This window comes from Trichechus manatus, unplaced genomic scaffold (assembly GCF_000243295.1).
Source record: "Trichechus manatus latirostris isolate Lorelei unplaced genomic scaffold, TriManLat1.0 scaffold00131, whole genome shotgun sequence".
Classification (NCBI taxonomy): Eukaryota; Metazoa; Chordata; class Mammalia; order Sirenia; family Trichechidae; genus Trichechus; species Trichechus manatus.
In genome coordinates this window covers 569,274-584,330 of record NW_004444067.1, presented here as the reverse complement: position 1 = coordinate 584,330, position 15,057 = coordinate 569,274, and the positions used below count along the sequence as shown (strand labels likewise).

The following is a 15,057-nucleotide window of genomic DNA, read 5'->3' as shown; positions in this document are numbered from 1 at the left end:
TTAAATCTGGGATGGTTCTGAGGCAGTATTATAAACTATAAAAATGTATATTTTTAATACTTTAAAATCTGGGATGAATATAAAATGTTAACATTGAGGGAAACTGCATGTGGGGTATACAGGAAGTCTGTACGATCTTAGCAACTTTTCTATAAATCTAAAAGCTATTCTGAAATAACAAACGGGGTTTTGTTGTTGTTGTTGTTTCATTTTTAAATCTGGGATGGTTCTGAGGCAGTATTATAAATTTTACAGAATTACCTGGGAAGTAAATTCTTTAATACACATATAGTATACTATAACCCTTTTCCTATTCTTTCCTCCCCTTTTTTCCCTCAAAGTAAATTTCTCATTGTCCATAAGAATAGTTTTCCGGGAGAAGTGGAGAGTTACCTAAGGGGCACTGAGTTTGTTAGGGGTGATGAAAACATCGGGGAACAGATAGTGGTGATGGTGGCACAACATGGTGACTGTAGTTAATTCACTCAATTGTACACGTGAAAATGGTGGAAATGGCGAATGTTTTGTTGTCATTTTTTTCCACAATTAAAAAAAAGTAAGGAGGAAAAAAAGAATACTTTTCTATACTTACTCATTTTGAATCTGACAATCATATGGTATACTGTGCTGGGACTGAAAAAATGAAGAGGAATGGCATCAAAAAGAACATTTCAGGATCTATCCTGAAGTGCAACGCTGTCAGTGGTAGGATAATATCCATATGCTTACAAGGAAGACCAGCTAATAACGACTTATTCAAATTTATGCCCCAACCGCTAATGCCAAAGATAAAGAAATAGAAGATTTTTACCAACCTCTGCAGTCTGAAATTGATCAAACATGCAGTCAAGATGCATTGTTAATTACTGGTGATTAGTACGCGAAAGTTGGAAACAAAACAGAAGGATCGGTAGTTGAAGAATATGGCCTTGGTGATAGAAACGACACCAGAGATCACATGATACAGTTTTGTGACACCAACGACTTATTCATTGCAGATACCTTTTTTCAAAAACGTAAATGATGACTATGCATGTGGACCTCACCAGATGGAATACACAGGAATCAAATCGACTACATCTGTGGAAAGAGATGATGGAGAAGCTCATTGTCATCAATCAGAACGAAGTCAGGGACCAACTGACGAATAGACCATCAGTTGCTCACATGCAAGTTCCAGTTGAAACTGAATAAAATTAGAACAAGTCCACAAGAGCCAAAGTACAACCTTGAGTATATCCCACCTGAATTTAGAGACCATCTCAAGAATAGATTTGATACGTTGCACGCTAATGACAAAAGACCAGATGAGTTGTGGGATGACATCAAGGACATTGTACATGAAGAAAGCAAAAGGTCATTAAAAGGACAGGAAGGAAAGAAGGACCCAAGTAGATGTCAGAAAAGACCTGAAACTTGTTCTTGAACATAGAGTAGCTAAAGTGAACAGAAGAAATGATGAAGTAAAAGAGCTGAGCAAAAGATTTCAAAGGGCAGCTCAAGAAGACAAAGTATTATAATGAAATGTGCAAAGACCTGGAGTTAGAAAACCAAAAGGGAAGAACATGCTCGGCATTTCTCAAGCTGAAAGAACTGAAGAAAAAATTCAAGCCTCAAGTTGCAAGAGTCACTGTACCAAAAAGAATTGGTCGATATTCAGCCATTTCAGGAGGCAGCATATAATTAAGAACTGATGATACCGTAGGAAGAAGCCCGAGCTGCACTGAAGGCATTGACGAGAAACAAGGGTCCAGGAATTGACAGAATACCAGCTGAGATGTTTCAACAAATGAATGCAGCACTGGAGGTGCCCACTCGTCTGTGCCAAGAAATTTGGAAGACAGCTACCTGTCCAACCTACTGGAAGAGATCCATATTTGTACCCATTACAAAGAAAGGTGATCCAACAGAATGCAGAAATTATCAAATAATATCGTTAATATCACAACAAGTAAAATTTTGCTGAAGATAATTAAACAGTTGCAGTAGTACATCGACAGGGAACTGCCAGATATTCAAGCTGGATTCAGAAGAGAATGTGGAACGAGGGATATCATTGCTGATGTCAGATGGATCTTGGCTGAAAGCAGAGAATACCAGAAAGATGTTAACTGTTTTTTATTGGCTATGCAAAGGCGTTCGACTGTGTGGATTGTTATAAATTATGGATAACATTGCAAAGAATAGGAATTCCAGAACACTTAATTGTGTACAAAGACCAAGAGGCAGTCATTCAGACAGAACAAAGGGATCCTGCATGGTTTAAAATCAGGAAAGGTGTATGTCAGGGTTGTATCCTTTCACCATACTTATGCAGTCTGTATGCTGAGCAAATAATCCAAGAAACTGGACTATATGAAGAAGAACGTGGCATCAGTATGTGATATGCAGATGACACGACCTTGCTTGCTGAAAGTGAAGAGGACTTGAACTTGAAGCACTTACTGATGAAGATCAAAGACTGCAGCCTTCAGTATGGATTACACCTCAACATAAAAGAAAAATCCTTACAATTGGACCAATAAGCAACGTCATGTTAAATGGAGAAAAAATTGAAGTTGTCAAGGATTTCATTTTTCTTGGATCCACAGTCAACACCCATGGAAGCAGCAGTCAAGAAATCAAAAGACATATCGCATTGGACAAATCTGCTGCAAAAGACCTCTTTCAAGTGTTAAAAAGCAAAAATGAAACTTCGAGAACTAAGATGCTCCTGACCCAAGCCATTGTATTTTCAGTTGCCTCATTTGCCTGTGAAAGCTGGACAGTGAATAAGAAAGACTGAAGAAGAATTGACACCGTTGAATTATAGTACTGGTGAAGAATATTGAATATACCATAGACTGCCAGAAGAACAAACAAATCTGTCTTGGAAAAAGTACAGCCAATAGGCTCTTTAGAAGTAAGGATGGCCAGGCTTCGTCTCACGTTTTGGACATGTCCCTGGAGAAGGACATCATGCTTGTTAAAGCAGAGGGTTGGAGAAAAAGAGGAAGACCCTCAATCAGGTGGACTGACACAGTGGCTGCAACAATGGGTTCAAACATAGCAATGATTGTGAGGATGGCACGAGACCGGGTGGTGTTTTGTTCTGTTGTACATAGGGTCACTATGAGTCAGAACTGACTTGCCGGCAGCTAGCAATAAAAACGCTTATTCTTTTCTAACTTGAATCTTGTGTCTCAAAATTCAGTCATTAACTAGTGTCATGTTGTTGTTAATGTTGATGTTGTTTTAATAAAAAATGCATTTTTAGGAAGTGAGTCTAGAGAAGAAACCTAACATCTGAACTTAGAGTATAATGAAGAAACAAAGTAACTTATACAAGACAGGGTAATTAAGGGCCAAACTGCATGGTAAAAACCTTCAGTACTAGAAGTGGGTCCAAGTACCAGCCCTGCCTTGGGGTGCTCACCTAAAATGGGCATTCTTGAGCCCTACTCTTAGACTTAACTGACCCAGACCCCTGAATCGTTAACATGAGAACCGCTGTTGAACATGCTATTGGAGCTGAGAGAGAAATGGGCATTGTTGAACCATAAAGGTTAGTACTCAGTTTGGAAAGAGAAAGGACAGAAGATTGGGTGTTCAACATGAGCAAACGTGTAAGGTGAAATGAGCAATGGCAGTCAGTTAGCAGTCCCGTTGGATGATGGGGGAGAGACTGGAGCCAGGGAGTCCCGGTAAGAGGCTCAAGGTCGCTGCCTAGAACTTTCCGAGTAGTTGTTAGAACCTTTGTGGGCCAAGTGATTTTTGCAGGTAGTCTTTTCATAGTTAGAGCTGATCGGTCTGCTAAGATTTTTTGGTGTTTTTTCCTCCCCTTCAAAGCACCATTACTTTCCTTAATTCCCAATAAAGGAAGAGTCGCATGTGAAACAGAAGTGTAATTTGAGACTTCCACTTTCCCCCCATTTGAGGAGAATCTCAAAGCATGAAATTTTCCAAATGCATACTTGTTTCCCTCTCTCTTCCCCATTAGGAGTGGAGGATGTTTGGTTCCATACCCATGCAGGCATCCCAGCAGAAGGACGTGTTTGCCAGCTTCCTTAGTTCTAACTTCCAAACGGTAAATCGATTTTCAGGGTGTGGTTTATAAAAGGTTGTTTCATATATCTGTGAGAATTTCATTAGTATCTTACTGCATGTTCTTATTTTGTGTATAAAGCGTTCTGTGTTATCTTATCTGGTGAATCAAACGGAATGGGTAGCTCAATTCACCAGTTACCTAGACTTGGCTCCGGATCGGTTTTCTCTAGCATATTTAAGCGAAGGGATGGAGTTTCATTCTTTGTCTGCCTCACCTAAGTCGTGTTTGGTTGGGTCCCTGTGTGCAGCCAAGCATGAGGTCCGGCAGTAAGAGGTCTTCGTCTCAGTCCAGCCCTTGTAGTCCAAAGAAGCAGAGGAAGGAAAGCAGCTCAGAAGCATCCCCTGCTGACATGGAGCTCGACTCGGGTAGGTTTTGCCCCGTGGTTTTGATTTCATTGAGAAGGCTGGGTGGATTTCCGTGCTCCAAGTTCCATAAGGGGGAGCTCTTTAGGAAGCATAACATGATGTGAGCACTGACTAGATATGAAGTCTTTCATTTATTTTTGGAGATCAGATCGCTGCCGTTATTACTGATGGAAGCGAAACTGAAAGACACAGCCTGGTGTGAGAGCCGAGTGGGCCAGCCACCTGAATTTCCCAATTAGGCAGACCTGCCCCTCACCCAGCGGTGCTCAGTCCGGACTGGCCCCCTCTGGTGGGGGCAGCGCTCTGGGACAAGCAGTGGAAAGTGTGGGCCCTTCTGGCAGCAGGGTCCTAAGAGGAAGGAAGGAGGGCAGAGCTGCTTCAGGCGTTCCTAGTTATTCTTCCCAATTGTATTAATCCAGTAAACCACTCCTCTGCCCTAAAAGAGAGACCATGGAGAAAGCCTGTCCTAGTGGAAACCCAAAATGGGATATACTGTTAGCTTTTTCTGTTTGCTGTCTGGGCTTATGCACGGAACCTGTAGCCAGCCAGAATTGTGACGGTCCTTCTTTAGCCGATCGGTAGTGTATCAGGACAGTCCTCTCCCACCTTTTTGAGGTTCCTCACTACCAACCACTGCTTCTTTGGGTTTCCTTGGGACTGCTGATGGGCAGTTTACATTTTACTCCTAGAAGGCTCTGAAGTGAATCAGAACTTTGTGTTAATTGTATAAATTTCAAAGCTGAAAATTCACTCCTTGTTCTCTTTCCCATCCCAAATCCTGCCCAGCCTCTTGGTCCCACATCGCATGTCAGAGTTCTGAAGTGAAATTTAATTTCAGCATTAAGGTGAACGGCATCAAGATACTTTAAAAATAATAAATAACATGCCAACAATATAGTTTGCCTCGAATTTGATTGTGAACCCCCCCTCCCATTTTCAACTTCCCAGGAAAATTTTAAATGTCAATGATTAAACCCCCTTAAAGTCCAAAGGAATTAAAGCCTAAAATTGAGTTATTCTGCACAAGTGACTTCAGAGTTCAAAATTAAAGCTTCCGAATCATCTTCCCAAATTTTCCGCTCTGCTTGGTCTCAGCCGCAGGGGTTCCTGACGCCTGGATGGAGTTCACAGCCTGGCTTTATGGAACCTTACTTCAATATTCAGTCTCCCTTTCAGCAAGGCCAAAGAGTGAATAGGAAACGTAGAATTATCACAGCCCTTGCTACATCTCCGTGGAATTTGGAAACAGCCAGTTCCCAGAAAGCCTAAAGCAGTTGTCGCAGACAGAATTCCATTCCATGAGTCAGCGCTTTTCAGTGTTATCAAAGGCCGTAGCGGAGAGTCAGCATTTTCTGAGTGAGAATAAAAACCTTGGTGTCAGTCTCCAGGGTGCCAGTCAGTCAGTGCGAGTTATCTGAATCCACTCGATTCAGTTGGAAGAAATCTCCCAGTAAGAAGTTAATTACGGTCGTACGCATTTATGTTACCTGAGGGAGAAAGCCAGCTGAGCTTGCCATTTTGAGTCATTTAAGACATAGCTGCTGCCTCGCGAAGTTTGGAAGTTTTCAGGGATGGCTCCCCTGTCACCAGGTCCACACTTTTTATGTGCAGGCAAGTCCAGCCTGTGCACTTACGCTAAGTGTAGTTCAAGGTCCTGAGGCCGCTTAAACTAAAGACCCTCTGGGCCCAACCATCTGCAAAAATGGTTTTATTTACTGATCCCCTGCCTCTTTGCTAGCGCCCTAGGAGCTTAAGCCTCTGCTTCTGGAAACACCCATACCAGTAAATGAAGCCACCATAAGGTGCAACCACCTGCTGAGGTCAGGGGGCCACGTGGCTGAATTAGAACTTCCATGCCAGAGCCTTAGGAGTCACTGGGCAGTGCAAGCGGTTAATACCTTCAGCTGGTAACCGAAAGGTTGGAGGTTTGACTCCACCCAGAGGCTCCTGGGAAGAAAGGCCTGGTGACGTCCCTCTGAAAAATCAGCCATTGAAAACCCTGTGAGCACAGTTGTACTCTGACACACATGGGATCGCCACGAGTCAGAATTGACACAGTGACAACTGGTTTTTTGCCACGGCCACAAACTTAAAAGATGGACCGGTATGAGCCTTACCGAGTGCCAAGGTCAGAACGCTGACCACACACTAAAGCCCAAGGCCGACAGCCTCATGTCCTGCCCGCACTGTGTGTGTGTACCTCCCCACCCCCAGGACATCCTTCTGGTTTTACTTCTCAGTATCCCAAGTCAATGCACCAAATGTCAGGGTCTCTGAGGGGGTTAATATCACCCCTCTTACCCACCTGTGTAACAGATCAAATTATCAAGGCCAAGTGGGACTGAGTGAGCTAGGCCGGCTTATTAACACTCAAGTAAGATAGTGCTGAATCCAAGCAGGCCCTTCCCACCGCCATGCTACCCCAGCCCTCCCTCCACCCAGCCTCTTCCTGCCCTGCAGGGGCACAGCTCCGTAAGGAGCAGCAGTGTGAGTGGTGCCTGTGGGCAGCTCACTCCCAGGAGGAAGAAGAAAGATGAGTCAGTCTAATTTGGAGTCAGTGTAATTTTCACTTTCCTGTGGAAAACTTTATTAGTAGCAGATAATTAATATACTATAAGCATGTCACAAACCTGTGGGTATAGTGTTTCGGTTTGGAACTGTGAAATACAGCTACCTGAATTTTTTTCCTTCCCTTTTCACATTCTTATGTTAAGTATTGTGATAGTTCGTGCAAATGAAACAGGTTAAGCTATTTGGTCACAGTTTTTCCTTAAAAGCGTAATATGCGTATGTTGTAAAAGAAATAATATTACTTCTGTGTTCTCTGCTCTCCTGCCAACTGGCTCCTCCTCCTCTTTTTTTTTTTTTTTAATTGTGCTTTAGATGAAGGTTTACACGGCATATTAGTGTCTCATTAAACAATTAGTACACATATTGTTTTGTGACACTGGTTGCCAACCCCACGACGAGTCAACCCTCTCCCTTTCTCGACCTTCGGTTCCTTGTTATCAGTGTCTTTCCTGTCCCCTCCTGCCTTCTCGTCCTTGCCCCTGGGCTAGCGTGCCCATTTAGTCTCGTTTTGTTTCATGGGCCTGTCTAATCTTTAGCTGGAGTCCTCTTGTTTTTATGTACTTCTTGTTGTTGTCAATAGTACAACGTTCTTCTAACTGCCTTGACACTGAAATTTCATTCATCTTCAACTCTATCCACCCTTAATTTCTACCCTCCGTTTCTAGCCAGTTACCAAACCTAACAGTATCTCAGTAATTGCCTCTTATTTCAGCCCTTTCTCTCTCTCCTGATTGCTCCTGGTACCCTTATAACTGATTTTTTTTTTTTATCCTTCCCTTCACCTCGCATCCATTCTTTGCTCTTCAGAGGGACTTGACTTCTCCAAATCTAAGTGACAGTCCGATAGTCTCATCACAAACCATACTGCCTGTATGATGAAGTTCAGACTGGTTTTGCATAGCCTTTGAGAGTCTGTGTTGCTCGGTTCAATTTAGTAAACTTTTGAACATGCGCTGTTTTCAGAGCTCTGTACTAGACCCTGGGATGAATGAGGTATAGCTCCTGCCCTTAGCTAACCACTCCCAGTCGCCTCCAGGTGACAGAGAGATAGACCTCGCTTCCCTGGAGTGCGGGGGCTTCCAGTGGTGCAGACAGAGCAGTGGCACACTGGGAGGGCGGCACACAGAGAGAAGTGAGCCCTCTGACAGAGCAAGTCGCAGACCCTCACCAAGAATGACTGGAGCTATGTCTCGAAGGGTGAATCCAAGGCTTTGCCAGATAGGTGAGGAGAGTTAGGACACTTGAGATGGGGAAATGCAAATGCAGAGGCATGAGACATCACACTCACCTGGCAGACAGCTGGAGTGAACGCCAGGCAGTAAGATGACGTGGTAGAGACAGGCAAGGTCTTTGATGGAGACCAAACCAAACCCATTGCTGTCGAGTTGATTGCAGCTCATAGTGACAGTATAGCAGACAGCAGAACTGCCCCATAGGGTCTCCAAGGCTGTAATCTTTACAGAAGCAGACTGCCATGTCTTGCTTCCGTGGAGCAGCTGGTAGCTTCAAACTGTTGACCTTTAGGCTAGTAGCCGAACTCTTAGCCACTGCACCACCAGGGCTCTTCTTGCTCGGAGAGGGCCCTAGAAAGTGTGCAGGGGTTTGGACTTCATCCTGTAGGCAGTGGCAAGGCACTGAAGTGGTTTTAATTGCATCAGGAAGGCTAATAGGATCAGATTTATGCTTTAGAAAGGTTAATCTGGCAACAGAAGGTTGATACAGTAAAACCTGCAAAAGCTGGAAACTTTATAAAGTGGAAACCTGTCAAAGAAGGAAAACTCAAGTATTTTCCACTAAAAGGAGCAATAGAAAAGTGGGAAGACGGCACCCTGAAGTGGGAAGACTGTACCCTGTCAAAGGTGGAAAACTTGCAAAGCCCAGAAAAACAAGGCAATCCCAGCAAGTTCCTGCTCTCACGGGTTTCACTGTGTAAGGAGGGAAAGTTCAGAGGCAGAAACTGCTTTTAACTATCCTGGCAAATGGTAATGGGCCTGAAACAACGCTGTGGCTGGGGTCGGGTACAGGAGCGTGGACTCGAGAGCCAGGGATCAGGGTGTGGGGCAGGAGGGAAAGGAGGGAATCTTAAATGACTGCCACATCTCAGTGTTAGAGACTCCGACCAGGTACCACTGGCGGTGCCATTCATCGGAAGAGCACGTGAGATAGGAGTCAGATTTTAGGAAAAGGTGCTTTGTTTTGGACTGGTTGGATCTGTTGTGTGGGTGGGCCATGTAGACGGTGATGACAGCGAGCAGTGGGTCTGTGAGCCCACAGTTTAGGCGAGCAGGCTAGACTAGAGGCGCAGGACTGGGGAATCACTAGATGTGTTCCTGTCTTTTCCCTTCACCCTCCCCTACTCAGTCATCGAGGCACCTGCATTTCCAGCCGCAGTTCCTACTCTGGTCTCCCAGGAAGTCCCTCTTCACTTGCAGAAACCACTCTGTCTATCTCCGCACCACCGTTCATGGCTCCTCAGTCAGTATGACATACACAGCACAGAAATGGATTTCCCCGGGTTTGTTTGGAGTTCTTAGTGCCAGAAGGTCCTGCACTGAAAAGCTGTGCTTTTCAAATGGATTGAGGAAATGAGGTGACTGACAGTCATGGTAGCCGACTCCCCATAGAGTTTTCCCCTCTCCAGCCACTGAGTCTCTGGACACACCTCGTTTAGTTCAAATAATAAATGTTAGTAACACTGAATATGATTACACCTTCTAACCTATCTCTTAACTTGCTTGTTTTTAGATGTGGAGTTGGCACACGTTTCTCAGAGCAGTGATGCTTTTCAGTTTCAACCCCCACTGCCTCCTGGCACTCCTCCCATCTTCACGCCACCTCTCCCCAAGGGTACCCCACCAGTGACGCCCAGTGACTCACCCCAGACCCGAGCAGCCTCTGCAGCGATGGATGAGGACGCCCTGACGCTGGAAGAACTTGAAGAGCAGCAGAGGCGGATATGGGCGGCTCTGGAACAGGCTGAGAGTGTCAACAGTGATTCTGATATTCCTGTTGACACACCTCTAACTGGGAATTCTGTTGCCTCTTCACCTTGTCCAAATGAACCAGACCTCCCCGTTCCTGAGGGAAGACCATCTGAAAAGCAGTTGCCAGATGAAGCCAAGGTGCCACTTGAAGCTGAGGTGCCACAGGAAGCCGAGGTGCCCAGCACTTGTACAGAGAAATCTCAAGTTGAACATTCCCCAGCGAGTCCAGATGCCGAGGCTCCTTTGCTTTGTCAGAAGGAAAAGGAAGAGTCTGCTCAGGTCGACTCTCAAGGTGTTCTTCTCAATAATGGCAGTGTCATGTCAAACTGTGACATTAGCAACGGGGGCAGCCAGAATCTTCTTCCTCCAGGCGCCAGTCCTTCCCCAGCCACTAAAACTCATAGTCCGATACCTGACATGAGCAAGTTTGCAACAGGAATAACTCCATTTGAATTTGAGAATATGGCAGAATCTACTGGAATGTATCTCAGGATAAGAAACTTGTTAAAGAACTCACCCCGAAACCAGCAAAAAAACAAAAAGGCTTCTGAATAAGGCTTGCCACCACACCAACAACTATTTAATTATCTCTCACTTTTTGTTCTGTTAATTAGTACTAAGTGGACAGATAAAATTGTTTTTGTATTTGTCCCTGTCATGTTTAAAAATCTATCCCAGGCTGCATTGTGGTCTACAGCCAACCAAGCCTGTTTTTAAGGAACGGAAAGACTAGACCCGCTAGTTTACTACATATTTTATTCTCTCCAGCAAAAACTTGGGTTAGGAGCAGGTTTAGAGATGGTTTGTTAAGGTTTATAGTATTTTTGGATTGTGAGTTTCGTCGGAGTGATGGTTTTTATCTGTCTTTTGTACATTGTTTTCCCTTTCTACATTTTGCTAACTATCCTGTACATAAGTTTAATATATCACTTTTTAAAAGAAAAAATAATTCTAACCATTTTAAAGTCGTATTTCAACTCCAGCAACCAAATGAGAAAAATCAGGGAGGAACAGCTTTATCCCATTTGGGGTATTTTTGTAAGTGATTTACATGCATCAATTTTAATAACACTTTTACTTTTTTGTAACTTCATTCTTCACGTAAGCTTGCTATACAGGTATGTTCATCTTTGCGGACAGAGGTTTAATAAATTAGTTTTCATATATGTAATCTAAGACTTTGAATACAAAAAAAAGCAATTTGCAGTTAAATTAGTATATACAGCCTTAAGTTGGGAAGTAAATTATGTGGTTGCAAAAATTAGTGGTAGCAAAGCAAATATAGTTCTAAGAAATTGCAAATTTGGGTGTTTTCCATGGATTTCAGCCTTAAATCTAGAAAAAGCAGAATCTTTTAATCATTTTGGGAAAAAAAAATGAATGGAGGCAGCTAGCCTTTGTACAAAAGTCTGTTCTAGTTTTGAACCCAAAGATAATTGATCGTTAAAAACAGACATAAACAACTGTCTCAATTGTCAGATGAATAAGACAACTGAATCTTTGGCGTTCGTCTTTATGTGGAATGTCGTCATACCTTTATACTTGGTCAAGTCCCTGAAAATAAACGTTTAGATGATCTTGAATTACTAGTCTCCCGCAGTGTTATCCAGCTCTCTGGCCAGCAGAGGGCGCAAAATGTAACCATCCTGAAGTTAGTTTTCATTTTAAGAATTTAAGTAATCAAATGTACTGTTCATATAGGGAAGGAAAATAATATGAAAGGGGCAAGTTTCATTTGAAAGCCCTCACAGAACATGCTAGAAATAGAATAAAATGTTAAATACTTTTGTCATTTTTCTCAGAGTTTAAGTACATAGTAAAAATAATCCTTTACATTTGTTTACATAGTGCTCTTACATGCATTAATATGTACCCAACATTTTTGTTAGGTAAATATCACCACATTATGGAAATAACATACGAAAACTGAAGCGTAGAAAGGTTAAAGAACTTGTCAACGTTCAAGAAGTAGTTACGGAGAGATGTCAAGTCTTCACCTAAAGACTCGACTTATTACCGCTGTCAGAGAAGTGGTCATTTGAATGCCCCTTTAAGTAACCAGGAGGAGCCCTGGTGGCGCAGTGCTTGACTGCTAACTGAAAGGGTGGCGGTTCGAACTCATCAGCAGCTCCATGGGAGAAAGACGTGACAGTCTGCTTCCATAAAGATTACAGCCTTGGAAACCTATGGGGCAGTTCTTCTCTGTCCTTTAGGGTCGCTATGTGTTGGAATCAGCTTGAAGGCAATGAGTTTGGTGTACAAGTTAGGTAATGAATTAGTAGAGTCTTTAAACATCTAACAGTTTTCTCTGTAGCGTATGCCAGACATCATGTTAAAGTATTTCAGTACATTACTCCTTTTTCACAATCACCATCTTAGGTAAAGTATTGTTAACTTTATTTTTTTTTAAGAAAATGCCTAAGATACAACTGTTAAGTAACATGTTCGTTGCTGTTGAGTCTATTCCAACTCCTGGCGGCCCTATGTGTGTCAGAGTAAAACTGTGCTCTGTAGGGTTTTTAAGGCTTTGACCTTTCAGAAGCAGATCACCAGGCCTGTCTTTTGAGGTGCCTCTGGATGGGTTCAAACTACCAACCTTTTGGCTAGTAGTCAAGCATTTAACCATTTGCACCACCCAGAGACTCTGTAAGTAACATTAAAAAAAAATTGCCATTGTGTCAATTCCAACTCATAGTGACCCTATATGACAGAGTAGAACTGCCCCATAGGGCTTCCAAGGCTGTAATCTTAATGGAAGCAGACTACCACATCTTTCTCCCACAGAGTGGCTGGTGGGTTCGAACTGCCATCTGAGCGCTTGACTACTGTGCTCCCGGGGCTCCTTGTAACTAATACGGTAAACCTAAATTCATGTCTCTGACCCCCAAATTCATGCCCTTAACCACTGCACTGCTTTTCTGCTAAAAGCTCTATAAAAGCACTTTAAAAAAAAACCCCGCTGCCATCAACTCAATTCTGACTCATAGGAACCCTATAGGACAGAGTAGAATTGCTGCATAGGGTTTCCAAGAAGAGGCTGATGGATTCGAACTGCCAGCCTTTTGGTTAGCAGCCATAGTGTGCCATAGCTCTTAACCACTGCAGCACCAGGGATCCATAAAAGCACTGGTTTCTCAAAAAAAAAAAAAGCTCCTATTTCTTCATTTGTTCAATTAGTTGTTAAGAGCACACTTGTAATAAGTGTTGTTCAACTTGCTTTGGGGCATTAACAGAAATAAATGGTAGAAACGCACCTTCAAGAAGCTTATACACTGGTAGAAGAGAGATTGTACACTCTCAGTTACAATGAGATCCAGTAAGGAACTTGGGCCATTTGGTGGGAGAATCACCTAGAGAGGAAGTGGCCTCAAATTACAGGACCACTGGTTGAAGTATTCATTTGGAAGGTATTTGAAGACTTCTGGAGAGAGATTACTCTTGAGCTAAGCCTTAAAGACTAGGTAGGTAGAAGGAAACCCAAGACACATTGAAGAAACTAGTCTACAGGGTATTTATCTATGTGAGCCATGGTCTCATCTATTTTGAGACCAGAAGAACTAGATGGTGCCTGACTGCCATCCTGATATCCTGATAGAATGGAAGAAAATGTGGAACAGAACTCAAATTCTTAAAAAAATCCAGAGTTACTATATTGGTTGATAGTGGAGGACTCCCCAAGATTAATTCCCTAAGATGATACTCTTTAAACCTTGAACCAAAACTCGTCTGAGGTCACCCTTTAGCTATATAACAGATTGGCTCACAAAATAAAGACTATCAGCCATGAGTACTGCGCTCCTTTAAAAAATCATCTGTATGAAACCAAAAGGTCAATTTTTTTTTTTTTAATGAGAAGGTAGGGGACAGGAAAACCAGTTGACTGGAAACAGAACATCCAGAACGGAAATAATGAGAATGTTCACACATTGTGAAGACTATAACCAAAGTCACTGAACAATTTGTGTAGAAATTGTTAAATGGGAATCTAATCTGCTGTGTAAACTTTCACCAAAAACACAATAAAACACGAACTAAAAAAAAAAAAAGGCCAGGTAGAATTTCCATAGACAAGATGAGCATTGAAATGTGCGGGAAATAGCATGAGTCAAACAGTGTAGGATGGTATCAGTTATTCATCGATAATAGCTCTTGATTGCCTTGTTATGGGGTTTGATTTTTATTAGGGAAAAGGATGGTAAAGATGGTTAAGTGGGGAAGTGAGCTGATCTTAGTGGTATTTCAGGGAGATGAATTCTAAGACAGAATTCGGAATGAACTGAAGAGAGGAGACAGTTTGTAGAAGGGAGCCCAGAAAAATGGATAGTAGATGCCTTGAAGAGATGCCCCATTTTAACAAGTTATTCAGTGTGCTGTGTGTGAGTATCATGGAGAGAATGTTGGGTGGAGGAATGAGTTATTGTTTGGACTTGCCTGTGTTGTGACAGGTCTCCAGGTGTGGGCAGGTGAGGTCATAAGCAAACACCTATACTTGTAGGTAGACTTGGAGCAGGGGTGGGGACTTGTTTCTAAGCTTTGCGTTAGGTTAACAGGGATGTGGATTGTAACACAGGTTCCCGAAACAAGGACAGCTCTGTCATGCCCTTGGCAGGTGAGAGGGAGGGAAGACGGTACTGCCCTTACTAACATACCAAGAGACCTTTTTTTTTTTAAACTTATTTCCAAAGGTTACATTTCTTTAAGTGGCCAAAAAAAAAAAAAAAAAAGATCTACTTTCTACCAACAAGAGGCTTCTTAAAATCCTAGTTGATTTTATTCTTCAAGTTCTCTGCTGGAATCGTTTTGCCCTTCTGTCTTGTACTTTGTATCATTAGCAGACAAAACCAACAAGGATGTCCTAACAATTGGAGCACCCAAGGTACTTGTAAGGCGTGACTTGGTTCCCAAGAACCCAATGTGTCTTCACACAACTCAGATGTTTTTCTTTAGGATTTAGGAAAATTCTTTTTCCTTCAACTTAATATATTTATTTGATTTAATGGTATAAATTCACTTCAGAATGTTTAGGATTATTGTTTTTTTTTTTTTTTTT

The 15,057-nt window shown here is 42.6% G+C and overlaps 1 protein-coding gene across 4 annotated transcripts in view; it reads left to right on the top strand.

Moving 5' to 3' along the window:
• ZCCHC8 (zinc finger CCHC-type containing 8) overlaps positions 1-10,998 on the top strand; it is a 26,512-nt gene extending 15,514 nt beyond the window's left edge. For all 4 annotated transcript variants that reach the window (XM_023739209.1, XM_023739211.1, XM_023739210.1 and 1 more), the window contains 3 exons: positions 3,980-4,066; positions 4,335-4,452; positions 9,769-10,998. In XM_023739209.1, the coding sequence (XP_023594977.1) occupies positions 3,980-4,066; positions 4,335-4,452; positions 9,769-10,562 (999 nt within the window). In that variant the 3' untranslated portion in view covers positions 10,563-10,998. The remainder of the gene's footprint in view (positions 1-3,979; positions 4,067-4,334; positions 4,453-9,768) is intronic.
• The last annotated feature ends 4,059 nt before the right edge of the window (positions 10,999-15,057 follow it).